Below are 27356 nucleotides of genomic sequence, written 5' to 3'. Positions count from 1 at the left end.
CCCACCCGGGGCCGTTACTGCGGTAGATGTCGCCTCGTGGTAGGCTTACAAATCTGATAAAAGGGAGAGGGCAAATAGCTACTGGCAAACAGGGTCAGGGAGAAATCTGCAAATACTGTAAAGGCATTTTCTCCCCTCCCGGAGTAAAGTTGCCTAGAATGGCTGGGTGGCTCGTGATGGGCACAGCCTTTCTGCCTTTGACCTTATCTTTCAAAACTACTGGTGGAGAGATGCAGCCCTGCTGCACGAAAATGCATTATCCTCCATACACTTTTCTTTTTCTTTTTCCCCTTTTAAAGATGGGTGAAAAAGTTCACGTTCGTAAACCTGCAGCTATTGGAGAGAGCAGTTGTGTTGCGTCATTCGTGACATCACAGCTAACATCCAGTAGGTGGCTGTGTGATACTAGTGCAAACTATACTCCAAATAACAATTGCAACACGCACCTCTGCGGGAAGATAAATAGCTTTCTCAGGGAAGATAAGCACACAAACTCCATACAAAATATAACATGCTCCCTAGCACATTCAGTCTTCAAATAGAATATCCCAAGGCACAGCCAGGAGCAAAGATGTGTGGACTGGATTATCATGTTTAGGGCCTCAATGTAATTGGTTAATTTAAAATATTTAAATGGAGTCGAAATATGCCCTTGAATGATCAGGTAGCAAATTTTGAAGAAACACTATTAATTATTTTTAATGCAAGTGCTTACAAAAACTGTGGGTGGCAGATATGGGCGTAGTCAGGATTTTTGCTGGGGTGGATTTTTGCAGCCAAGGTGGTGGCAGAAGTTGCTGTGGCTTTAAGAAGGTGTGTTTCTCCTCCTGTCCTGCAGGAGGGAATGTCTCCTAAGAAGGTGCCTGCTGTGAAACATGAGTGCATCATCTAAAAGCAAAGGAATAATGCTTTTATTATTTTATTCATGAATGCAGATTTAATCAAATAATTATAACTCATACCGTTAATGAATAAACTAATAAGCTTGTCAGTTGAAGGACCAGAAGCACAATAAGTGATTGAAAATGAAAGTGCAGCACTCATGAACTGAGTTGTGCAAAATCACAAGAAGAATGTAAATGCAGCTAACGTTAATTTAAAAATTATGTTAATGTAGGAGTCAAAATTGCAAAACATTTTTGTGTGTGGGGGGGGGTCTTTGCTGGCATACAGCCTGAGTCCAGCCTGAGTCCACTCCCTCCATTTGTTTCTTTCCTTCTAGCACAAAATGTGAAATGGTCATTGCAAAAAAAGCACTTTGGGAAATTACCTTTTATCGCCACTCTTGTAGGACAGAGAACCTGTTTCTTTACAAGTAGCATCATGGGAATTAATGGATTCCTCCAACCCTACCACTTAAAAAAAAGAGAAGAAGCTGGAACAAATGATTCCCTTAACTATTCTGTCCAAATAACTTTTGCGGAAGATTCTTGTTTGTTTGTTTGCCTGTCTGTCTGTCTGTCTGTTTGATTAGTTAAAAAAAAAAAGGTAAAGGACCCCTGACAGTTAAGTCTAGTCACAGACGACTCTGGGGTTGCGGTGCTCATCTCACTTTACAGGCAGAGGGAGCCGGCGTTTGTCTGCAGACAGTTTTTCCGGGTCATGTGGCCAGCATGACTAAGGTGTGTTTTTTTTTATTGTTTAACCACATCAGTTAACAAACATGGATACATATGCTATAATGTTATTGTTTTAGTTAAATAAATTGTTTAAATTGTTATTAAGGAAGTGATAATATTCCTCCTTTCAATAAAGTACAGCAGAAAAGTTGTCCAAATATAAACAGTTAACTTATTAAACCTCACAATAATTTCATAATTATGTGTCAGTGTATTTCTAATAGTACAGTGGTACCTCTACTTACGAATGTTTCTACTTACGAATGGAGCTCCATCCGCCATCTTGGATGCGGTTTAGATAGGATTTTTTCTACTTACAAATATTTAGATAGGGTTGCTTCAACTTACGAATTTTTTCTCCCAATGCGGGAGTACCAAGTCTTACTGACTAGTGATTTAAATCAAATCCACCCTGCTGGAAAATAATTGGTGAAGTCAGGCCAGGATTAGTGTTACATGCTCAAACCATCTTGCCCCAGTGAGCAACCTGGCCACTGAATTCTGCACCAGCTGAAGTTCTCAAACCGTCAATATAACACATTGCAGTAACTTAATCTAGAGGTAACCAGAAATTTGATGTAAATTTCCTCTCATGTAAATATCCCTAAATACAGGCTACCCATCAGTTTAGCTAAACATGCCCCATCTTATAACAGTATATCAGAACAATTTAGGAATGGTCTGGTGCAGGCTTCCTCAACCTCGGCCCTCCAGGTGTTTTGAGACTACAATTCCCATCCCTGACCACTGGTCCTGCTAGCTAGGGATCATGGGAGTTGTAGGCCAGAAACATCTGGAGGGCTGAGGTTGAGGAAGCCTGGTCTGGTGGCAGATCACTCAGTGATAAATAGGTATGGGATTTGGAGTGACTGTGAATAATAATAATAATAATAATAATAATAATAATAATATTATTTAATAATAATATTTATTCTCTGCCCTCCCTGGCTAGATCAGGGCGGGAGAGGTAAGGGACCAACTGTTTGATACGGCGGAGATGGGAAAATGCCGCCTTTGCAGTAGCTGCAACCTGCGCCTCCATGGAGAAGGTGACGTCAAAGGTTACACCCAAACTCTTGACAGAAGGCACTGGCACAAGTTGCCCCCCCCAACCCCATGCCATCCCAACCCAGCCAGAGGACCTCTGTCTTCGAAGGGTTTAACTTCAACCAGCTCCCATGCAGCCATCCAACCACAGCTTCCAGACATCTGGTCAGTGTGTCCGGGGCCAACTCAACAGATAGAGCTGGGTGTCATCAGCATATTGATGACAACCCAGCCCGAAACTCCGGACAATCTGGGCAAGGGGGCACATAAAGTTTTTTAAAGCATCGGGGAAAGGATTGTGCCCTGTGGCACTCCACACACCAAGGGGTGCTGCGACGACATCTCCTTCCCTGGTGCCACCCTCTGTCCCTGAGATAAAGAAATGCAGCCATTGTCGGACTGTACTCTGAATCCCCACATCAGCAAAGCGGTGCGCCAAAAGATTGTGATCAACCATGTTGAAGGCTGCTGACAAGTCTAAAAGAATCAGCAGTCCCGGCCCGCCTCGGACCAGTTGTCTACAGAGATCATCTGTTAGGGTGACCAGAGCCATCTTGATCCCATAACCAGGGCAAAAGCTGGACTGGAATGGATCCAAAGGAGCAGGTGGCTGCTGGCTTATCACCAAATACTTCCAGACAGGTAATGAAAGGAAGGCATCATTCTTAACAGCAAGTTAGAGTAGGAAAGGCAGAATGCTAAGGAACAAAGTAAGAGTATGGATTTGCAACATAGTGTTTGGCCATTAACTGACTGCTGTTTTTCTGATCGCCTTGAAACATTTTTGTGCCGCTTGTCTAAACTCTTGTTAGAATTTGAGCTTTAATTAATTTAATTTAATTTAATTTACTTCTAGCTTTCTTCTTGTTGAGATAAAGCTTGAAGACATGGCAGTAGTGCAATTCTCAAATAGGTGTTTATTTTTAAATTTTATCTACCACCCTTTACTATAAATCAATCTCAGAGTGGGTCACAACATACAAAAGTGCATCAACACACCCTGATACAGAAGCCAAAACTGTTTACACAAAATGCCTGATGAAAAGTATGTGTTTTCACCTGGGGCTGTAAACTAGCCAATCTTAGTGTTTCTTAAACTCGGGAAAAGACTGTTCCACAGCCAAGATGCCACCACTGAGAAGGTCTTGTTATGAGTGCTGAAAGTCCAGACCTTGCTTGGTGATGACATAACCAAAAGGGCCTCCCTGATAGATCTCAGATCATGGGAATGACAGGACAGAGGGAGGCACTTCTTTCGGCAGCCTTGAATTGGGCTCAGCAATAAACAGGCGACAAGTGCAAATCTTTCAGGAGTGGTGTAATATGGTCTTGCATAGCCATATTAACCAACACTATTTAAACAGCATTTTACACCAGCTGCAATCTCCAATTTGTCTTCAAGGGCAACACTATGTAGTGTCCGTTACAGTGGTCTAACCAGGGCCTGCACAGGAGCAGCTGTAGTTGGAGAACCAGCTGGAGCAGGAAATAGGCACTCTATGTCATTACACCCCCTGGGCCTCCCCTGACAAGGCGGAATGGAAGAGCATCCCAGACTATGCACCTGCTCCTTCAGAATAGGTTGCTCCCCTAATTCCCAAACCTGGGAACTACTGTTCCACAGCACTTCCCTCTTGTTAGGATTCAGTTTCAGTTTATTGATCTTCATCCAGCCCATTCCTGCCTCCAGCCACCAATTACTATTCAGTTACAGAACTATGCCTGTGCTGATTATCTGGTAGCCAAACTGCATTTAAGTTGCTACATAATGAAATTGCCCTAATTCCTGCTTTGATCACATACTCCTCTTTCTCTGTTCCGAGTCTCAGAAGCTACTTTTTTGGCATTTTTGGCATTCCAGCCACATCACATCTAGTGACAGTGGGCCTGAACAGTCTGTTAGTTTATGAGACCAGTACAGGTTGTGTAAGAGCCATAACTCAGTAACAAATCACAGGCTTTACAAGCAAAAGGTTCCAGGTGCAATCCCTAGCATCTCCAGGTAGAACTGGAAAAGGCCCATTTTGAACTCTGGAGAGTTGCTGCCAGTTAGTGCAGACAATACTGAGCTTGTGCAACTTGCTATAAGGCAGCTTTCTGTGTTTTTCAGTCCTGCTTTGCCTACGATTCACACACACAATCACCTTTTTAGCAAACCAGCCCCTTTGGAGAGGGGTTTCATGCTGTAAACAAATTCTCAGACCACTTTAAAAAGAGAAACTTCCTTGAGAGGGTAGGGCAGGTCTTGTCTTTCTCAATTTCAGAAGGGACTGTGTTTGCTGTTTGCCCATTTCCTTTTGTCTTATTTGAAATCGTAACGGAGCTTAACCCAAGACACACTGTCATGTTGCTGGCGATTACATGGAGACAAAGTGCAGGCAGATTGCAAATTGAAACACATTCTCTAAATGATGTTTACCAGATTGTTGTGTCACTCCAGCTAAAAGCATATCTTTCCAAAATCATCTCAACACTAGAAATGTTTTATCCCTTAAAAAATTGTTCATGTTCCATTTTTTTAAATCTCTCCCCTCCTGACCTGTTCTTTTCATAACATTTACCATTAATGTAGCAATATGAATGTGTAAGAACGAGAGCATAGGGCAAGTAAACAAATAAACAGAAGTGTGACATTTTACTTTTTAAAAAAAGAGTCACAAGGACTGGGAAACAAGAATGAAATGAAATAAAACACAGGCTGTCAATTAACTATTTGCATGGTAACATTTCAGTAGTGCCAAGTGCTTTTTTCTCGCTAATGAATAAATACAGGCAGCATCCCGATTTCTTGACCTTGGGTCTCCTGGCTGTTGAGACTAATACCACTGAGAAAGGCTAATGGAAGTAGTTGACTCCGGTGCCCATACCTTCCTTTCATTTGTTCCCCTGTCCAGCAGCCGGAATGCCAGTCAGATGCTGCCCCCTCCTGCAGGTATCTAACCTACACACACAATGTGTGTGTCCTTGTTTGAGAACCTGTATAGGTTAGGAAGAAAGATGTGAAAGTCAGGGAATTAGATTTAAGAGTCCTGTGTCCTAGCATTTCCAGGTGTTCAGAATAACGTGTGTGAAAAATGGATCTTTCAGTGAGTAGCTTTCAGACTATATGTAGTAACAAATATATTGATCTCTTACTGAAAAATAGCACACACGCTTGAAATTTGTTTGAACTACTTGTGCATTCATGCCATTTTAATGAATTTTTAAATACATAATCCACACCAAGCTTCTCACAACCTACAGCTGTGTAGTAAATTAATAAATGAGGACACGATTGAGAGGACAAATTCACAATGCACAATTTTAGTTCCAAAGTTACAAAAAAAAGAGGCATGGACTGAAGCTCACAGTGTGGTCATCTAGCTTAGTGATAAAGAGGGGTTGGGTTTTTTTAAGACTAAAGAAAGCATTTGTGTGATTATGTGAAGAAGAGCTGTATTATTATTCTAGGTTGGGTGAATAAGAATTTCGTGGTGCGCATGAGTGAAATATCACTTAGTCTTGTTGTCATTTTGAGTATGCTCCTTCACTCTAAAATAGTCAGGGTGCTCAGTAAAGTATTTAAGGCAAAAGCTTAGGCACACAAGGAAAGAAAGCTGCAGTGTGTCCTTCCTGACCTCTGCTTATGCTAATCAATATGAAGGTCTCTTGCCAGCATGCATAATAGTGTGAGCCCTCCAGAATATGCAGATGCCTTTCTCATTAGCTACTCGGTAAAGTTATCAAACTACCCAAGGCACAAACTGATTTGGCTTACTCGGAGCCCTCTCAAAATGGTGCCATGCCTCAGGCAGTGCAAACCAGTTGGGATCCATCTGGGTCAGAAGCTTCCACCCAAAATATGCACATGGAACTCGTTTTTGCACACCACACACCTGTGTATTTATCCTCACATTATTTATAGATTTTGTCTGTTCTGTATCTTTTCAGTGATGCCCCCCCCCAATTATTTCAGTACATTATGGATGTTTTCATAATTAACTTGTTGTTCAGTGAAAGCTGCTCAGTTCTGATAGGCAACATGGCTAATAATTTCACTAGGTACAAAGGCTTCATTGACTATGCAAAAGCCTTTGACTGTGTCGACCACAGCAAACTATGGCAAGTTCTTAAAGAAATGGGAGTGCCTGGTCACCTCATCTGTCTCCTGAGAAATCTCTATGTGGGACAAGAAGCTACAGTTAGAACTGGATATGGAACAACTGATTGGTTCAAAATTGGGAAAGGAGTACGACAAGGTTGTATATTGTCTCCCTGCTTATTTAACTTATATGCAGAATTCATCATGCGAAAGGCTGGACTAGATGAATCCCAAGCCGGAATTAAGATTGCCGGAAGAAATATCAACAACCTCAGATATGCAGATGACACAACCTTGATGGCAGAAAGCGAGGAGGAGTTAAAGAACCTTTTAGTGAGGGTGAAAGAGGAGAGCGCAAAATATGGTCTGAAGCTCAACATCCAAAAAAACCAAGATCATGGCCACTGGTCTCATCACCTAGCAAATAGAAGGGGAAGAAATGGAGGCAGTGAGAGATTTTACTTTCTTGGGCTCCTTGATTACTGCAGATGGTGATAGCAGTCACGAAATTAAAAGACGCCTGCTTCTCGGGAGAAAAGCAATGACAAACCTAGACAGCATCTTAAAAAGCAGAGACATCACCTTGCCGACAAAGGTCCGTATTGAAGCTTTGGTTTGCCCAGTAGTGATGTATGGAAGTGAGAGCTGGACCATAAAGAAGGCTGATCGACAAAGAATTGATGCTTTTGAATTATGGTGCTGGAGGAGACTCTTGAGAGTCCCATGGATTGCAAGAAGATCAAACCTATTCATTCTGAAGGAAATCAGCCCCGAGTGCTCACTGGAAGGACAGATCGTGAAGCTGAGGCTCCAATACTTTGGCCACCTCATGAGAAGAGAAGACTCCCTGGAAAAGATCCTGATGTTGGGAAAGATGGAGGGCACTAGGAGAAGGGGACGACAGAGGACGAGATGGTTGGACAGTGTTCTCGAAGCTACGAACATGAGTTTGACCAAACTGCGGGAGGCAGTGGAAGACAGGAGTGCCTGGCATGCTCAGGTCCATGGGGTCATGAAGCGTCGGACATGAGTAAACGATTAAACAACAACAACAAAGGCTAGCTAGGTATACTAAAAATATAACCTCATCCAACAGTACTTAGTGGATTGTTCCCCATGTAAAGTACTGTTGTCTACATTTAGCAATGCAAATATGAATTAGTGATTGCCCAAATTTATTGTATATTGGTAGTATCCCTATTTACCTCATAGTCAATTAGCTTTTCCCAAACTATACGAAGCATTTTGATCACCTTTCTAATTACGGTACAACAGAACAAGCTGGAGGAGGGGAGAAGGGTGCCAGACAGAAGGTGATTTCATTCATCAGGAATTAACTGACCTGGGTTTTTTCTCTCACTGCTGTTAATCACTGATCAAACCACCATGAAAGGCACAAGAGCAGGTCAGGGTTCCCCCCCCCCCAATGAGTAGGCCACCCTATTGGAGCTCATTTGGCCATTTCCTCTTAAAGAAATATAGCACACAAGCTATACACCTTTGCCACGTATTGCTTCTTTAAAAACTGGTCCTTTGGAAGCAGACGTGCGTGTAATTAAAAACTGAAATGGTTTTCCAATAAGCCAGCAATATATTAATCAAGCTGCATTTACCCAGCATGATTAATTTCCACCTGCAGTTTAGAAGGCAGTAATCTGCATGCAAGAATAAATCCAATGGCTTTTTATTATTCAGTTAATGCCCATCTTTCTCTCCCCCCCCCCATTTTTCATGTTCAACTTCTGCAATGTGTTGTCATGCAAAAATGAAGTTCTATGAGCATTTCTTCAACCACCATCAAGTTCTGATTGACAATTTATTTTAATTGACTTTCGGCCTTATCCCTGGATGGAACTAAAGTAGGTATATACACATGTTCTTTCCAAGCAGGATATGGTCTGCTTATCAGTATTATTCACACTATACTATTTATACTCGTCAGAGAAAGGATATCCTTTGCTTGAATATCATAAAACCATAGAGTTGGAAGGAACACCCAAGGGTCATCTAGTCCAACCCCCTGCAATGCAGGAATCCCAACTAAAGCATCCATGGCAGATGGCTTTCCAACCTCTGCTTAAAAACCTCCAGTGAAGGAGAGTCCGCCAGCTCCCAAGGGAGTCTGTGCCACTGTTGAACAGCTGTTCCTGCCAGAAAGTTCTTCCTGAGGTAGCTAGCCTGAGACCCTCCAAATGTTGACTATAATTCCCATCATCTCTGCTGGAGCTGACAGAGTCCAACAACAACTGGAGGGCCGCAGATCATGCAGTTTAAAACAAGGAAACAGAAAAAGTGAAACACCACCATACAAGAGCATTTCACAGAATTAGAAACAAACACAAAGTAGAATAAAAGCACTTAAAGGGAGCACCCAAAGGAGGACATTTGCTGGAGATAACAACAGCAGCAACAACAACAGCAGCAACAGCAGCAGCAGCAACAACAACAACATATTATTTATACCCCTCCCATCTGGCTGGGTTTCCCCAGCCACTCTGGGCAGCTTCCAACAGAATATTAAAATACAATAACCATTAGGGGAAGCAGGGGAAGACCTCTCCCCTACAAGCAGAGGTGAAGCTCTTTATTTGAGCTACTTCAGTTTGTAGCTTGGGGGCACTTTTCCGTTTGAGGGGGAATTGCTGAATTTCTTTTACACATTATTTGGGGGAAGTGGTGGTCTCTGGGCAGACCTTTGCTTCTGTAAACATGGAGAAGCACAGCAATTGACAAGCTAAAAATGAACATCTTTTTCCAGAGCAAATATAACCTATATACCTCCACAGCTCCTAATTGCATTTCTCAGTGCTTACAGCATTTATAAGTCACACAACTGGTCCCAGACCTGTTGGTCTATTCTGAAACTAATTTCAGGAAGTGCCAAATTCAATACAGTAATAAACAAATAAAACAAAAAAGCAGTCAGCAGTCGGTGATAGATTCAGCTGCCACCCAAGATGAATTATTCTTTAAACTACTTTGCTGCCTCCATTTGTTTCAATAAGCGATAGTTCAGCTTCTGTTGCTCTTGTTGCTGAGCAGTGCTCATTGCCAGACACATTACGCTTATTCGAGTATTTTTTGGGAAATAACAAATGCAATAAACAAACGTGGTCAGTTTGAGAAAAATGTAACACAAAACACATTAAGTAATCATCACCAGTAAGCAAAAGCAAGCAGGCGGCTCACCATTGTCAATATAAGGAACATGTCTGGTTGCAAACTTTCTTCTATGAAAGAGGGGGGAAATGGGAACCAATTAGTGAGGAAGTGATTCCCCCCCCCAGATTTGACAGGTAATTTTGGGCATGATCATGAACTCCCATTTTTTATTAATCCAATCTCATGGGGGATAGAATTGCTGTGTTTTCTCACTTACTTGCCTACACAGTTTTAGCAGCAAGGAAAAGATGATGAAGTAAATTATAATGATGAGAGATAGGGGTTATGTGTCTCCATCCTGTGCTGTAGGCTTCACATTTATTTAGTACTGTGACCCAAAATCCCTGTGTGTCCAGGCATGCCCACCAAAGGTGACAGAGAAAACTGATCCGTCCATCGCTTTTCCCACATTATAGGGAATATGCTGCATTAACTCTGTGTATTTTGGCTGCCATAATGTACCATCTGGACATTAATTTAATTTGAGTCTCCAGAAAATTAGTATTAACTGTTTACTTGAAAATAATTCATCATGCCCTTTTGCATGATTTGGTTTCTGTATGCACATTTGGATTACAAGCCAGGAAGCATTGTTGCTTTATGGAAACTGGGATTTATGTTTGACATTTGGCTGCATTGGCAAGTGTTTCAACTACATGCTGTAACAGCGGAGCATTGATTTCACCTGTTTTAGCTGGATTTCCTCCTTTTACAGCACTGACTTTATATCGCATAATTTGCAATATTCACTTTGGGGATCCTCCAGTTTGTTGACTATCTTGGAGTATTGTGAACCATAAATTCAGGGATATAGGAACTGAAGTTAAAATAGAAAGAATAGAAAGTGCTATTGACCTCCATTTGTCCCATTTTTGTGAAGTACTGAGCACTGCAGGATGCTGTGTAGCCAAGTTTCATCTGCCTTTGGCAGCATAATCTACAGGAGCAGTGGGGATAATGTGAGGAGACTGCACAGATTCAGTCTGCTCAGTTTTCTTCCAGTGTATATGGTGTGGGTGTGGGTGTGGGTGTGAGAAGGTCTGCTCCATGTCATAAAAATCATATAATCAAATAGTCCGATAGTTGCTTTTCAAATCATGGGTGACCCACCCTACATTAAATCATGACCTCTGCAATGTAGTTTTCCTGTTTCAAAGATATGTATGCGCCCCCACAAAAATGACTGTATTCTCTGGAGAGTTGTGCCATAGCACCTTGATGAACACAAAACATCCATTTTGATTAATTACAGTGGTACCTGTACTTACGAATAACTCTACTTACGAATGTTTCTACTTATGAATGGAGCTCTGTCCACCATCTTGGATGTGGTTTAGATAGGATTTTTTCTACTTACGAATTTTTAGATAGGGTTGCTTCGACTTACGATTTTTTCTCCCAATGCATTCCTATGGGATTCGACTTACAATTTTTTTCGTCTTATGAATGTGCATTCGGAATGCATTAAATTCGTAAGTAGAGGTACCACTGTATTTAGTTCCTGAATATATTAATTTGCATGCATTGGCAACTTCCCTGCTACCTTCCACAAAAGCTGATCGCAGAACAAGGGGTGTTCCAGCCCATTTCTTACCCTGCTTAGGCTTCTGACTCTCCTGGATCAGTACTGTCTCCATCCTGCCTTTATATATCAGGCATAGGGTACATGTCACCCTCCAGATGTTGTTGGGCTCTATCTCGCATCAGCCTCAGCTGGCATGGCCAGTGATCAGGAATGATGGGAAACGGAGCCCAGCAGCCTATGAAGAGCCACAGCTTCCCCTCCCTGCTTTTGATAATGATTGGATTATGGCTGGGCTCTTTCACATTGTATGATAGAATCTTTGGAGGGTCAGCCAGTAGTTTTATAAAATGGACAACTGTATTTGAGGAAGATCTTGTCCTTGTGGTCCAAATAAAGGCCTGAGCATCAGGGTTCACTGATGCAAATATGCAAAATTTAAAAGTACTGTACACTATTTTTAAAAAGGGAAAGTATAAAATCAAAGTGTTAAAAACTGCTTTAGAATATTTTAATATTTCAGAGTAGTTTAATTAATAATCAGAAATAATTTTAAACTAAATGAAACAAAACATACTGTATTGTACACAAAATATAGTCCCTCCCTTTTAAAATGTATTGTAAAACAGTTGCACAAAAACACCCCTTTGAAGCAAGGGGTAGGAACCTCAGGCCTAGGAGTCAAATGTGGCCCTCCAGGCATCTCTATCTGGCCCTTGGAACACTCTATAGACCACACACCTCAAGGGCCCTGCTTCACACCCTGAGTGTTTTCTCCTGGCTGGCCTGCGTCTTTGGAATCTGATCATGCCTCTTCTTTAAGAGGATGAGAGGATAAAGAAGTTGTGTGTAACTGTATAAAGAAAGCAGCCAACTGTACAAAGGTAAAAGTTGCAATTTTTGTGCCGGCCACTTTTGCCTCTGGCCCCACAAACTGTTGTCATGTGGCCCTCAGGAGTTTGCCCTGAAGGAAATGTGGCCTTTGCGGTGGAGATAATGTCCCCGCCCCTGTTTTAAAGGCTGCATACACCTACCGGGAAGTCCAGCTAAAGACAGCAGAACTTTGCATTGCAAATGACAGGAAATTTGATAGTGAAATGCATTTCGTCATCTAAATGAGAGAACTATCTATGCCAACATTTAAACTTGGGGCAACGGTGATAATGATGGTCTTCTGATTTGCTGAAACAAAAACCCTTGGGGGCGAAGAAGAGTCTCCAGAAGCTCTGACCTAGCACTTAAAAAGCAAAAAAGCTGCTCAGATGGAGAGTGGATGGTGACAGATCTCAAACCTCCAATGGTAATTTCCCACCTTACTTCATTTCCAATGCGCTATTCTTCCTCAGGTTCTGTCTCTGTTAGCTAAGCAGGAGAGACTGAATGTTTCCCCCTATGTATACACTGCCTCCTCAGGCAGATATGAAGTGTTAAAAAACACAGTGCCCTAAAGGAACATTTAAAAAGCTAAACTCCCTAATCCCCTTGTTCCAATTAGGGTCCTTTCTCAGGCAGCTGCTGAACATTTTCACCGCCATAACTCCTTCCAAAACTAGAGCCATCTGCTGCTAGGAAAAATCAGAACCACAGCTAGGCTTCTTGCAGAGCTGCTGCTTTTTATTTTTATTTTAAACGAAACGAAACACAAGCTTTCCTTCTTCCTTGTGCTCTGTAAGCTGATTAAAGGATATTTTACTTCTATGGGAATGGATTTAGCCAGGCAGTCCTTAGTACCATCTGACCTCAATTTGCTTTGCTTCGCATGTGGTGGCCACATCCTTAGGGTAGGTGGAGAACCTTACGGTAGATTATTTGGAATTCCCCATGGTCATATGCCCCAATGAATCATTGCGCCAGTTCCTGTACATACACATAACAGTGTTTTATTGGCAAGGACGAAGATGGAAGGATTGGAGAAAGTCAGGGTTGTATCCAATGTTAGTGCTATGCAGAGTAGATCCATTAAAATTAATGGAACATAGCTAACTTGGATCCATTAATTTCAATGGGTCCTCTCTGAGTTCAGCTCAGATGAATTCAACCCGAAGCAAATGGCAGTAGGATGTGCCTAAACTGAGCTGGAAAGAGGCTAGGGCTGTTGTTTTTTAATGGTGGTGGAAGCATGGTGGATGGTCTAGCGTTGCTTCTGCTCTTGTGAACAGATTTGTGTTGTAACTCAGGAACTAGCAGCCAAAGGTAACCGTAGGACAACAGGAAAACATGTTTCTACCAAGGAAAATGTGCCTTCATCATATGCTGGATGAGTGGAGGTAGGAGGGCTAGTTCTTCCTCTACTGCAAGGGTAGAGAATCCGTTGCCCTCCAGATGCTGCTGGACCACAGCTTCCTTCACCCTAAAGTTTTTAAACTATTGTTCAGAGAGATGCTTCTGGGCCCCAACAAGTGTCTGATAGAAGCTGTGCCTGGATCTCCTGGTCTTCTTGTTTTTCACTTCAGGGAGAAGGTGTGTGTGATCCTTTCTCCCTGAGCTCTTTCCCTGAAAACTACCCCACAAAGCTGCTATTTGATCTATCACACGCAAAAAGACAGCCTGCCTCATGCACTGCTCTGACTTGTCAAAAGCTCTCTCTCTCTCTCTCTCTCTCTCTCTCTCTTGTTATTACTCTCTGCTGCCATCATGGGGCTGTTTAGCCAATCCATCAATCATCATCATTAGGAACCTTCACCAGCTTCCTTGCACCTTTCACACAAAAGGGTTTTAGAAAGATGAAGAACTTTCTGCAGAATGTTTTTTTGCATGTAAAGTTACTAAAAATGTCTCGGCCTTCATTATGAGCTCTTCCCCAGGAAAGCTGGGGTATCTTCTGGCATCGAAATGGTGAAATGTGCCAATTAGAGTTCTCAGAGAATAAAGTCTCTAACGTATGTGGATCTCTTTAAAGTTGGTTCTGCAGATCAGATACCCATGTGCAATAGGGCATGCTTATGATCTTGGAGCCCAGCTAGGAAATTTGGGGTGGGGTGGGGTGGGGTGTGACCTCCAAAGCATTTGCAGGAGAGAATTGGTGGGTGGGCAAAGGATTAAGCACCTTCTCCTGCTCAACAGTTCTCCCATGCATACATCCCTCATCGCCACATAATGTTAGAGGAAAAGCATGATAAGTAGGTCTTTTAATAAGTAGTTCTACCACTAAGGTGTTTTGTTTTGCATTTGAGGCCTAGATCCCATTTGGTTCCAGTTAATTTGCAATGCTAATATGAAACCTACATTGGCTATAACATGCTTTTAGCCAGCATGGCACAGTGGTAGAGTGTTGGACTAGGATCTAGGAGACTTGGGTTCAAATCCCCACCTGGCCATGAAACTCACTGGGTGACTTTGGACCTAGTCACTCAGCTACCCAGGGCCGTCGTAAGCGTAGCTGGTGCCCTGGCGCCGTGGTGCAAACTATCCCTCCGGCGCCCCCGAGCGCGCGGCTGTCTGGCGGGCGCAGTGCGGCTTTCGCAGGCACTGCAGCGCGGCGCCCCCCTGCCGGCCTGGCGCCCCCCAGCCTTGCCTTAGGGCCGGCCCTGTACCTACCTCACAGGTTTGTTGTGAGGATGAAATGAGGATGGGAGAACTATGCACACTGCTTTGAGCTCTGTAGAGGTGAATGTTGTATATAAAACTAAGAAATAGCTAAATCCCACATGAATGACATTCACACCTAGCACAAATACTGCTAGAGGCTCAAAACCACTCACAAGTGCATATAACTGAACCCCAACCATGATTTATAAATGAAAAGCCACTTTAGGAGAAGGAAATTTCTTTAGAGTAGAGAAAGGATACTTAATCTTTCCCCTACCTTCCATTTCTCCGCAGGTCCCCTGCTCTGGCACAGTTCCAAAAAGCAAACACCTTGGAGGATATACTTCAGAAAAACTGCTTGAGCATTTCAATAGTTGTGTTGTTTAAAAGATCAGAAAGAAAGAAGTTTCAACTGATTTAATTACTGCCAGAAATTTAGAAGACATAATGATGTTCAGCTTTTGTTACATGCATGAAGTGCCTTTTCAGAGGGGAGAGGCAAATGCTGGCACATATTTCAATATTTTAAGAACTGCAATCCAGATAACACCGGAAGACAGCTTTCCCCATTAAGAAATTGCTTGAGCATAGGTAGTGTGGGATGGAACATTCATCTTCCCTTCTTTCAGCACAGGGTCAGTTTGCCATAATTTTCAGTAGTTCAGCTCTTGTCTAATCTAGAACGGATCTAAAACAATCATGGGAAACCTCCAGCCCCACAGTCCTCATAGGGCCCAGTTTAGCCTGTAAGGCCATTTTCCCCCAAGCCATGTGTCATATGTGGTGACAGGTGAGTGGCAGAGACACAGCTGCCAGTGCCCAGTTGGGAGCCTTGGTTGAGCACTGGCATGGGAGGCTTGCCATCATGACCAGCTGGAATCCGCTTTGCTCCTGAGTTCTGGATGGTGAACTCTGTAGTGTAGTGACTCCCCACTGGAAAGCAGAGCTTGAAGTCAGCACCTAGGAGCTGATAGGTGCTTTCAGACCTGCTTTCTCCATGGGGCACTCCAGAGTGCAGTCACCCCATGTGGAAAGCAGAGCTTGGTCAGCACTAATCAGCTGATCAGCAGTAACTTCAAGCCCCACTTGGCTGGAGAGCCTGTTGCTGGAATACAACTCCTGTCTTCCCTGACCACTGGCTATCCTTTGCTGGCATCATTCAGGCCACCCAGTTCTTGGTGGTGGTGGTGGTTGGAGAGGTGGATTACTCAATCTGCTTCTGTGTCCTTCTCTCCCTACAGATTAGACTTCCTCCATACACAACCCAGGAAGCAGGGAACATTGGCAACAGGAGGTTCCTGGAAAAATTCCAGAGAGATTCCTCTCTCAAAAACATGGTTGATCAAGCCAAGCTTGTCAGGTAGCTGTAAGCCATCTGGAAGAGGGAGGAAGGTGGATATTTGACTACCACCAATGCTTCCATTGTAACCTCTTGATACACCTATCATTCTAAGTGAGCTCTCGAATGTCAAGAACATTCCTAAAAGATACACACATTCACCCTGGCAGATAAAACCTAAGCAAACAAATATATGTTTTTAATTACTATCAAATAGCGTAATTTAAAGGTGAAATAAGAGATAGCAGTGCTATTCACAGAAAATTAATCACTCTCAATATGCTTGCTAGGATGTTTGCCAGACAAATTAGGAAATTAAAAAGGCAATCTGGCTTATTTGCCAGTACCCTAATTTCAGTCTTTACCTAACGATTACTGATAAGAGCAGAATATTTATAGGAGAGAGGCACAGGTAAGAGTTGGGCAGCAGCACTGCAGGCAACAGCTGAGAGAACTTTCACTTGTCCCAGAGCAGCATCTTTCGAAACGGTAAGTATTTTGACCTCCTGGCTGGCATATTTGTTGGCAGAGTCCTTGTGGGGTTCACATTTTTTTACTATGGCTGTGGCTCTGCGGTATGGTTCCACAGGATGCAAATAAGTAAATTTGTCCAACGTCACAAGGGAATTTAGCATCCATCATAGCACAGCAGGTAGGACTGGGTTATCACTAGATTCCCTTTTAGCAACACAGATCTGTAACCAGGATAGAAACAGTAGACAATATATCTTCACACACACAGAAAGGAGTTGCCAACTTCCTCTTCACTGCAGCCAAAGCTGACCTAGAGTGCCCTTGAACATTAGAGTGGCTTCTCAGGGAGCTTAAGGACGCAGCAGTGGGAAATGGAGGGCTATAAAAACACCCCTTTGGGTTGCTGGCTGATGGGTTTTAAGCCTTAGTCATGTCTGTCAGCCACAAAGCCCAACATCTAATTATTTTTATGACTCATCTGAAAGAAACTAAAGACTAATTATGTGTGAATTCGCAGCAGAAAGGAGGTAAACCTGCTTCTAGGATGCTGTTTTAGAAACTTATTTTGTGTTCCTCCTATCGCAATAGAAAGTGCTTGAGAGGCTTTTTGTCTTTTTTTAATAATAATAAAATCCATTAAGGTTTATGATTAGTGTTATTGTGGGGTTTTTTAAAAAAGAAATTGCTACATGTTTAATTTTATTCAAAGTATTACTAAGTGAAGGAACATATATTATAGCTGGATGCTTGAAAGAACAGCGTAACAATCCACACTATTCCCTTTTTCTTTCTGATGGTGTCAAAATTGATGCCAAAGCCATGGGGAGCCTGTTCTATATGCAGACCTTTATTGCAATGATAAATTATCTTTCTAGACAATGTCACATGCGATGGCTACCTCTCTCCATTCATTTGTTTGATGTAAAGCTCTTCTGTTCTCTTTTCTGTTATTTTAACATCCCTTAACACATGTAGTAGGCAGAAGCAGCACAAGGCTTGTAGTTTAACATAATGTTTGGCAAATTAGATGTAAATCAGCACAAGGATCCTATGCCTTTTAATAGCTGTGGAGAAGAGAGAATTTCAGTAGTGAAATGCAGTGATGAGAAAACTCCGCTCATCAAGATTCCCTCTTAAGTATACAGTCATTAAAGGATTTTGAGCAGCAGAGTTAAAATGATCATTGCCTAGGTTCCACCTGAGGCCGGTTATTGACATACATCAGAATTAGGTGGCACAGTGGTGAATGGACTGGCATTTTGTTTTGTTTTTCTCTTCTGAAACAAAATCACATGACCAGGGAAGCACCCAGAGCTTGAGAAGAAAGGAAGGGTGGAGAAGTGGGTGGTCTCTTTTGTTTTGATGGACAGGTTCAGCTTTTAATCACACTGAATTCTTTCCCAAGGCCACTCCAATCAGAGTGATCTGAGGGAAGGATTAAAACTTATTTGTTTTACATGTGAATCTGTATCTTTCCTGTGCAAATCTATAGAGAGCTCTCCATTGCATCCCCCAAAATCTGAAAGCCATCCTCCACCAAAGACCCTTGGGGTAACAGGATTGTTGCTGAGGGGATTATACCTCCCCCTACTCCAGTTTTCTGTGGGGATTCATGCTATTACCCCACTACCCCCTTCCCTTGTGACATCAGTGGATAGATCTCTCCCAGGGAGAAGTAATTGTACCTCCCCTGAAAGACAGCTCCTCACCAATGACCCTTGGGTTAGCAGGGTCCTTGCTGGGGTTCCCCACCACTACTTCCATGACTATTATTATACCAACCCCAAAACAGTAACATCTGCCCTTACTGGAGGCCCACTGCAGCTGTTCTGAAATGTAAGGGGCTTCATCCTCTCAGAAGGGATGACCATGCTTGCAAATAATATCCAATTCTGATAAAAAAAATTGAAAAGGTTACTGTATTGGCTTCTTCTTTTCGTTTTTTAAATCAGAATTCAAAGGTATCCTACACAAAACATCTGAATGTATCTGCCTGCAGTTTGGCAGGCTTAAATTTCATTGTATGAAAAGGAACAAATTTGTAGCTGTTTTTAGATCCCCCGCTGTAGTGAATGGCCAGGGAGGAGGGAGGCAAAGCTTCATTTTTAACAGAGGTAATTTTCTCCCAAGTAATGAGTGGAGTTAAAAAGACACTGCTGCTCTAAAACAAATTGGGCTGCTTCCAAAAGATACACGTTAATTTTTTTCTGGCCATTGCACACTCCTAATGAATGCAGCATAAAAATAATAGGCAGAATCAACAAAAAGTTAAAAGCCTGGTAAAAAGCCTTTGCCTGGCACCAGAAACAGGGCATAAAAATGGGCTCCAGACATCCCTCTCGGGGGGAAATGTTCCAGCTCCAGGACGTCAGCAACATTCGTAGCCATTATTTGTGTGACACAATAGACAATGTGTACCAATAAAGAACTGCAGCCTTTCTGTTACTCATTAAAACTTGTTTCAGTTTTAAGGGAGGCATCATGGCTTCGCTGATGGCTGGACTGTGGCAGCTAGCTACTGTGGTGATGATCTTGTCTCACATCTCAGCATCACTTCCTTCTCTTGGGAGGTAAACACCTGTGACTCAGCCCTTCCTTTTTTCTTCTTATTCCTTTCAAATTGTAAGATTTCCCACGTTCAACCCTCCCACCCAGTCACTCCGGTGAATCTTTCCCTCCCCCTCTTCATCACACACACAGTACTCTAAAGGAAAAGTGTGGTGCAGATCACTTTTTGGAAAAATGGACAGTTGCAAAGACAAGTGCAAGCTCCCTTAGACACTTCTGAGATTGGATTGACAGCTAGTGCTTGTTTTTCTTCAATCTATCATTTTTTAAAAAAACGGAAGGAGCGTAGGAAAGAACACTGTGCAGTTCTGCTAGTTTAGCAGGCATGCAGGGAATGTGACCACTGTTAGGACTTTTATTATTAAGATTCAAGTTTCAAAGTTTAATTACAATTAACTGTCTTTGAGATGACATTGCATAGCTAATCTATATATATAAAAATGTAAACTGGCCATGTCTGTTAGTATCCACATTTCACCAAAACCGCTTGACCAATTGCGTTCAAATTTTGACACAATGCCGCATGCGATTATGAGAGTGACCCCATACCGTTTTCAAAGACAGATGTCACACCTGTGCCAGGTTAAATCCCCCAAACCCCATGTTTCAAAACACACCACTCAGACGAAAATTCATGCTGGGAAAAGAACAAGGTTGCAAACCAACGCCCTCTAGCAGCGGCTATACTGGTACTGCACCTATAGAAACTTCCCTCTCAACAGCACCTTGGCTCTCATTTACATACTAGGCCGAATGGAGGTACTGACTTGCCTGGGTGGGGGTTGGGGGAGGAGGGGATGAGATAGGTCAGGACACAGTGGGGCCAGTCACAGGGATGAGCTGGGGGTGGGGAGAAGAGGGGGCATGATACGTCATGGGTCGGGACAGGATGGGGGAAATCACAGGGATGAGCCACAGCAACGTGTGGCAGGGCCAGCTAGTGTGCTATAAATATATCACATCAAAAACTAGTGTTTCCCAACAAGTTTCTGTTCCCCAATTTTCCCCAAGAAAGCCTCCAGTTATTAGTATCTTTCTTAGAGAATGCTCACTTGCTGCGGCTACAACAACATCAACATGCTCTCTGCTCCAGCCCCAACATCTGCACTCCCAGTAGAGCAACAGGCAGGATGGCCTACCCTTGGGCAAATGATAGATGACTTAAAGTGAAATTTAATCCATTTTATGTTAGCTTGATTCATTAATTCAATTCAACTCTACAGTTCTATGATTCTCAACCCTAGGCACCAGAGGCAAATCGAGCTCAAATTGATGCATGATGCAGGAATGAGAAGAGAATATGAGAAAGCTGCCAAGTTACTACAAAACCTGATGAACTACAAGCGCAAGTAAATGCAGAGATAATGCCTAAAAATGCTAAGACTGAAAAGTCATCAGGGAAAGACCATTTATTCACCTCACCGTTTCAAAAGATCCCATATGTGAAGTTCCCAAACTGTAGGCCTATGAAGGGTTGCCATATACAGTATGTGTAGGCTGATTTTAAATGCTGGGACTCTCTTGGAAGATCAGAAGCAGGATATCAGTAGAAAATCAGTAGACAGAGTTAGGAGTGTATTGCAAAAGTGTATATAAGGTGCATGGAAATGGGAGGCAGTTTTGAGAACTTTCAGAGTTATTATTTAAGCAACGAACAAACATTAAAAACAGATATAAAACAAGATGAACACACAAACTAAAACACAAGAATAATAATAAAAGAGCCAGCTCAACCCCACCCCAATAAAAATATGCTGAGAGTTAAGCTCCAAAGGATTCGGAAAATAAACATGTTTTCGCCTGGTGCTTGAAAACAGATGGCACCAGTCATGCCTCCTTGGGGAAAGCATTCCACAAATGGGGAGCCACCACTGGTTCCCAGGGCTGGTGCAGCCATTAGGTGGGGTGAAGCCACTGCCTCAGGCAGCAGAAGCCCCCAAGGCAGTGCCCCTGCAGGTGATGCCTCACCCTGCCACCTCTGAAGCAGTGCCAGCAGCTGCAGAGTGTTACTTCTCGTTTTGCCTCAATCAGTGAAACAGGATGCAATGCCTCTGCCTGTTCCCATGTTGCCAGCCTCCGAAAGTTCCTTGGAGGAACACAGGATAAATGCAGACTCCAGGTTGGTTCATGTAAGGAAAGGCACACACAAGGTAGGGATAACTGGGTGTTACATTTTCTATTTCTGCAATACTGTATTGGCTCAGACTGATGTCTCAGATGCCATATGTGAACACCCATAAGGAAATTCTGATGGGTCACTTTATTGCTGCAAAGCACCAGCAGGAGGGAAGCAGGGAAGTCGCAGGGTGGGAAGGGTTTAGCTTGTCCCTGGACACCTTGCCCATTTCCTTCTCCCTATGTTTTGTTCTGCCATAGGGTTTCACACATGCACATAGACTCCTGGGAGGAAGAGCAGATTGGGGTGAAGTGGCAGCCAGGGAAGCATAAAACACTATCTGCTTTTCTGCTCCATCTTCCCTTCCCTTGCATTTTAGCATGAACACTTTTCACTCACATATTTATTATTATTTTAATTGAATATGCATTCAGAAGGATATTCAACTGTAGGAGTATATACACAAGAATGGCAATATATATATATATATATTTTTAAAGAAATTTTTATTGATTTTATAAAACAAGACATACAATATAACACTGTCCCTTCGTTTTCCCTCCACCCACCGGTCCACTTCTGCCACCAGTAGGACCCGTGTGCTTTAAAAATCAAAGGGGTCCAATTATGAATTGAGTTCTGCTTCCCCCCTCCCTCCTCCCCCCATATCCCCCCCCCTGCCACTGAGAGAACAGGTAGGGAGGAGTTATGGGGATCTGCATCCCCCAACTCTTTCATAATCATATTAACAAACCTAAAAGAAAAAAGAAAAAAAAGAAAAGACAAAAGAAAAAACAGAAAAAAAAGAAAAAATTGGGAAGAATTCAAACTTCCCAGTTCTTATTATTTTAACATCTTAATTGCGACTCCCTCGGTAGTCTTCCTCATGGTTTTCCAACAAAATCTAATTACTTGTGGCGAATTTTCCATCTCAGCTTCAAATCTTAATCTTATAATATTAACTCAATCCTCCTCCTTTTTCATGCTGTCCCCCCACAGGTCCCCTCCTGCCACAAGAGGAACCTGCAGGGCAACAGCACTTCCAAGGTTCCATTTTCTCCTCACCCATCTGGGCACCCCCTGCCACTGAGTGCCTCAGAATAAGGAGAGGAGGGTGGGCAGCTTTCTGCCTAAATACCTCACTTAACCTACAATAATTTACAATCACTTAAAAGTTCTTTCCCAACCATTCTTATACTCCCTTAAGGAAACATAACTTTTTTTCTCTTTCTTATTTGTATTCCATCTCCTCTCCCCAGGTCTTTCCCCCCCAATTGGTTCAGCGTTTCCATTATCAAGCCAAGATTTCGAAAACCGTCTTTCAGAGACCAAAACAATACCTTTTAACTAAAGTTTTTACCCCACACCCATTCTTTCCCAGATCCATCTCCAGACCTTTGCCCCCCTCTGCCCCTGTCCTCCCCATCCCACAAAAACCCCACTCCACATTTTAACCCCTCTAGGATCTTCAATTCCATTAGACTTTAAGTCTCTTTGTCTCTCATCTTCTTGTTCTGCTTGTTTTTCTCCCTTTTGGAGATCATATTTTGCTTCATCCCAAACAAATTTGTCATAGTCCAAGTCCTCTTCGAGTTGTTTCTTATCACCCACAGTCTCAGAGTCAATAATCTCCAAATTTGGATTAACCTCTAAGTCCTGGACTTGGACTTCAGTCTCAACTGGTGGTGAGTTGGGATGTTGCCGTTCCTTGTAAAAATCTTCCCATGACAGCAAGTAGTTCAGCACAGTCTCCTGAAAGTTTTGTTTTCATACCTCTCGTAACCGCAGATAAACAGGGTGTAGGGAACAATGGGTACTGGAAAATTCCTTTCTCAGACGATCGACTCCATTTTGGCTGTTCTTTTTCTTAGTTCTTAACTCAGTCCCAAATCCATTCATACTTCCAATTTAAATAATTCTTTAACAATTTCAAACAATCTTTCCTGTTCACAGCAGTGCAATCAATCCACCCAGTCTTTTGACAGTTTGACAGCTTTTGACAGCTGTCAAAACGCTCTTCACTTTAATACCGCTGTACCTCAAGGGGTGCCGGACTCAGGGGCTGAGATGGTTCCAAAAAGTCTTTTTTCCCTCTCGGGTCCACAGTTTCAAATTCTTTTGTTATTCAGCTTAGGATTTTTTTTTCCAAACGCCTCCCAGTTTCCCATTAGGAAGAGACCGGCTTCCGTTTCTTTAAAGTCTCTCCTATTTTCCAATCAGCAAATTTAGGGTCCAAATCAAAGTTCCACTTACTTCTTTAGGAATCTTTAGTTTCAAATCGGAAGAATCCGCCGCTTGCCGGGTCAGGACTCGGAGCTTCGCTTCCCAGAGGTAAGATGTGGCCCAAAATGGCTCCCACGGTTCAACCCCGCCGGCTCACGATCGCTCTATTGAGCTCTCGGGCGGCGGGGGATCCGCCAAACGGAGCGGCCGCTGGGCTCCTGAGTCATCGGAACTCTCGATCCGATGTTTTTACGGGGAGTCCGCTCGCTCTGCGGACTTCCCCCCCCTCCGAGAAGCCAGGGACCTCGGCACGAGAAAGTCCCTGCGTCCTTCTCACCGCCGCGACGAACCGGAAGTCTCAAGAATGGCAAAATATAGTGGCAAGAACTGATCAAGATATTTTCATCCCAATACACTTTAGGCTTTTGTGGACATTAATCAGTCTTCAGAGAGAGGAGAAATTGCAAGGTTAATAAAGCTACTTAAGAAAGAAGCTTTTTCCAAAGATGTATTTAATTTATGTGGATTCACATTCTAAAATAACAATGCACCTTCCTTTTGAGTGGATGGGATGAGTGTCTTTAGAGAAGGGAGAAAACCCCAAAAGTGGCCTCTTAGCAGAATCTGCCCTCTCATCTCTGACCTTGCTTTCTTGTGCATTAGTGTCTCATCTGGAGTAAAGGATGCTTCTGGCTTCACTGATAAAAACACAGATGACTTGTGGAGTTCAGAAGAGAAACTCATTAATCTGAAGACTTGTTTGCAATTTGTACAGAACCTTGATACAAGGTGAGACTTGGAAGTAGCCAATGGAACGCCATTTTTTTACAAAGGGATCCAGGTGCCCAAGTTTGCTAAATTGTTCAAGGTCATGAATTCTTTTTTTTAAAAAAAAAGAAATTGTGAAGAGCTGCAAAAAGACCTCTCCAAACTGAGTGAATGGGCGGTAAAGTGGCAAATGCAATTCAAGGTGAACAAGTGTAAAGTGATGCATAGATGCTCTTTGGGTCTGAAGTGGCAGTGACTAACCAAGAATGAGAACTTGGCATCATAATGGATAGCTTGGTGAAGATGTCTATATAGTGTGTGACAGCTATGAGAAAGGTAAATTCCATGCTAGGGATCATTAGGAAAGGAACTGAAAATTCAACTCCCAATATCATAATGCCATTACACAAATCTATGGCACAACTGAATTTGGAATACTGTGTACAGCTCTGGTCATCTCACCTCACTATTACACTATTTCCTTGGCTGATTTTACTGTTACTCTAGAGCATGGGTAGGCAAACTAAGGCCCAGGGGCCGGATCCAGCCCAATCGCCTTCTAAATTTGGCCTGCAGACGGTCCGGGAATCAGTGTGGTTTTACATGAGTAGAATGTGTCCTTTTATTTAAAATGCATCTCTGGGTTATTTGTGAGGCATAGGAATTCGTTCATTCCCCCCCAATATATATATATATAGTCTGCCCCCCCAAGGTCTGAGGGACAGTGGACTGGCCCCCTGCTGAAAAAGTTTGCTGACCCCTGCTCTAGGGGGTTACCTCTCCCCAACCCTCTCCCCACAGCAGCAGTGGGAAGCAGTGCGTTGCTACATGTGCTTCAAGTCAGGAGCAGTAGGGGGCGAAGGAAGAATAGATGATAAAGTGGAGGGAGGAAATACTAAGAAATAAACAAGGCAATGGGGGATGGGGAAGATGACAAGTAATTTTCTGATTCTGAGCATGAAGGATGGGTAGATTAAGTCAGTCAGTTAGAACTCATTCATAAGACTTTCCAGATTCAGTGAGCAGATTGAGGAGGCAATGTTCCAGGAATGCTGGCCAGTGAACTATTGCATGATATTTTACCTACATTTCTCTCATGGCAGTTTTTCAGGAAATGATGCAGAGGGTGCCCCTCAGATAATTAGCCGCTTGGTTTGCCAACTGATTGCAGAAATAAATGAAGCAGTATCTGGAGCAACAGTAGATGAAAATCAGGAATGAAGCATCCAGCACCATGAGGATCTTCAATAAATAAATAAATTGCAACTTCTGTTTTTCATGTGTGGATTAAGTGATTGGGGAAAACAAACTATGGAAATAAGTTAGTAAGCACTGCATAAATCAAAAGGAATGGGACTTAGAATGAAAGACTCAGGCATTTATATGCCTCATGGTAGAGTCTAAAATTATTTATCTTCATATTGTCTTCATCTTCTCCAAAATCAAATAAAGAAACTATAGCAAAGCTCTTTTGTTATTAGTATTTATTTATTTATTTATTTATTTGCATGTGAGAGTTATCTTATAAACCTAGCTACATTTTCCTGGGTAAATTAAACTTTTGGAACATTCCCTCATGTGGAAGAATCCTGGCATTGAAAGGTTACAAAATGTATAGTGTGGACAGGTGCTCTCACCTACCTGGGAAATCATGAAAAGCTGCTTCAATCATGGGAAACTATCAATGCCATCTGTATTCCATGCTTATATGCATGCCAGGTAAAGAATCTCAGTCTGGGTTTCAACAAGGTTCCAGGGGGTTCCAGATGCTCACACAAGGTTTGTGTTCCTTTGGAGAATTGAAGATGCAGTTGAGACTGTTGTAGCTTTAAGAAATATGACTTATCCACCTATTTACACTTTCAGTTTGCATGGAGGGAGTCCAGATCTCACAGCTTGGTCATCTCAAGCAGGGCTTGTTCCCTACAACAGTGCAGCCCTGGAGTCAAAGGCATCTCTCCCAGTCTTCAGCCAACCTGCCCAAGATGGCTCTCCCTTTGTTCTGCCCCTTCTTCCCAATGCACCTTGCTAAAAACTCTATTTTCCTGCCACTTCACACTGGCAACCTTCCATACCTCCCCCTCCCCATTCACACCTCAGGGGAAGGGGGAAGGACAGTTTTCTTGTACTGCCAATGGCTCTGTTTGTTTCTTAACGGCCCTAGCTTGGCCAGGTCATTTTGCATAGGCTAGCTCAGGAATTCCTCTGCAGCTTGTATTTCTCCCTTCACATCCAAATAATCAAAATTCTAGCATTTATTAATTTCCAGGGTTTAGAGCAGGCATAGGCAACCTTGGCTCTCTAGATGTTTTGGAACTACAACTCCCATGATCCCTAGCTAAGAGGGCCAGTGGTCAGGGATCATGGGAGTTGTAGTTCCAAAACATCTGGAGAGCCAAGGTTGCCTATGCCTGGTTTAGAGGCCACCCCAAATCTGCCACAATATATAAAGAAACAGCAAAAAGCACTTTAAAACATGAAGATATTGGCACACCACAGGAGAAACAAGCATAAGGCTTACCCCACAGCACATTTTAAGGCCTAACTACAGAGTAATGGCAAAAGTATTCCCTTAGGAAAAGATATACTATGAAAAAATAGTAACAAAGTCTCCTAACAGAGAGGAAACTTTGCAATGCTGGATGATCACAAGCACTGTAATGACCTTTGCACCCTATTCTGATAGTCATGTGGAAAGAGAGAGGGGAAATGTTCTGCCTCCCTGGCACAGAATTTCAAAGGACTTCGCAGTTGCTATGATCTAAAGTTTGAAGATCAGAGTGAGATTCACAATCCCTCTCTTTGGAAATCTAACTGAGATATGCTGAAGTTTCCCCTGAAGTTTTGCCGTCTCACTTTATTTTTCTTCTCAAATATGTTACTAAAGGTCAGCAAAGGCACTCTGCACA

The 27356-nt window shown here is 42.7% G+C and overlaps 1 protein-coding gene across 2 annotated transcripts; it reads left to right on the top strand.

Moving 5' to 3' along the window:
- Positions 1–15253: 15253 nt before the first annotated feature.
- Positions 15254–25912, top strand: LOC148687589 (uncharacterized). Of its 2 annotated transcripts, none has more exons than XM_088665940.1 (5): positions 15254–16787; positions 19238–19342; positions 20585–20689; positions 24343–24468; positions 25551–25912. In XM_088665940.1, exons 2-5 carry the CDS (start codon positions 19254–19256, stop codon positions 25666–25668), a joined length of 438 nt encoding a protein of 145 aa, XP_088522066.1. In that variant the 5' UTR covers positions 15254–16787; positions 19238–19253; the 3' UTR covers positions 25669–25912. The 2 variants fall into 2 exon arrangements, with proteins under 2 accessions (XP_088522066.1, XP_088522060.1); XM_088665934.1 differs by having other exon boundaries at positions 20564–20689.
- The last annotated feature ends 1444 nt before the right edge of the window (positions 25913–27356 follow it).

Source organism: Zootoca vivipara, chromosome 1, assembly GCF_965207765.1.
Source record: "Zootoca vivipara chromosome 1, rZooViv2.hap1.1, whole genome shotgun sequence".
In the NCBI taxonomy this organism is placed as follows: domain Eukaryota; kingdom Metazoa; phylum Chordata; class Lepidosauria; order Squamata; family Lacertidae; genus Zootoca; species Zootoca vivipara.
The sequence above is the reverse complement of the archived record's forward strand: the minus strand, read 5'-3'. Positions and strand labels throughout refer to the sequence as shown.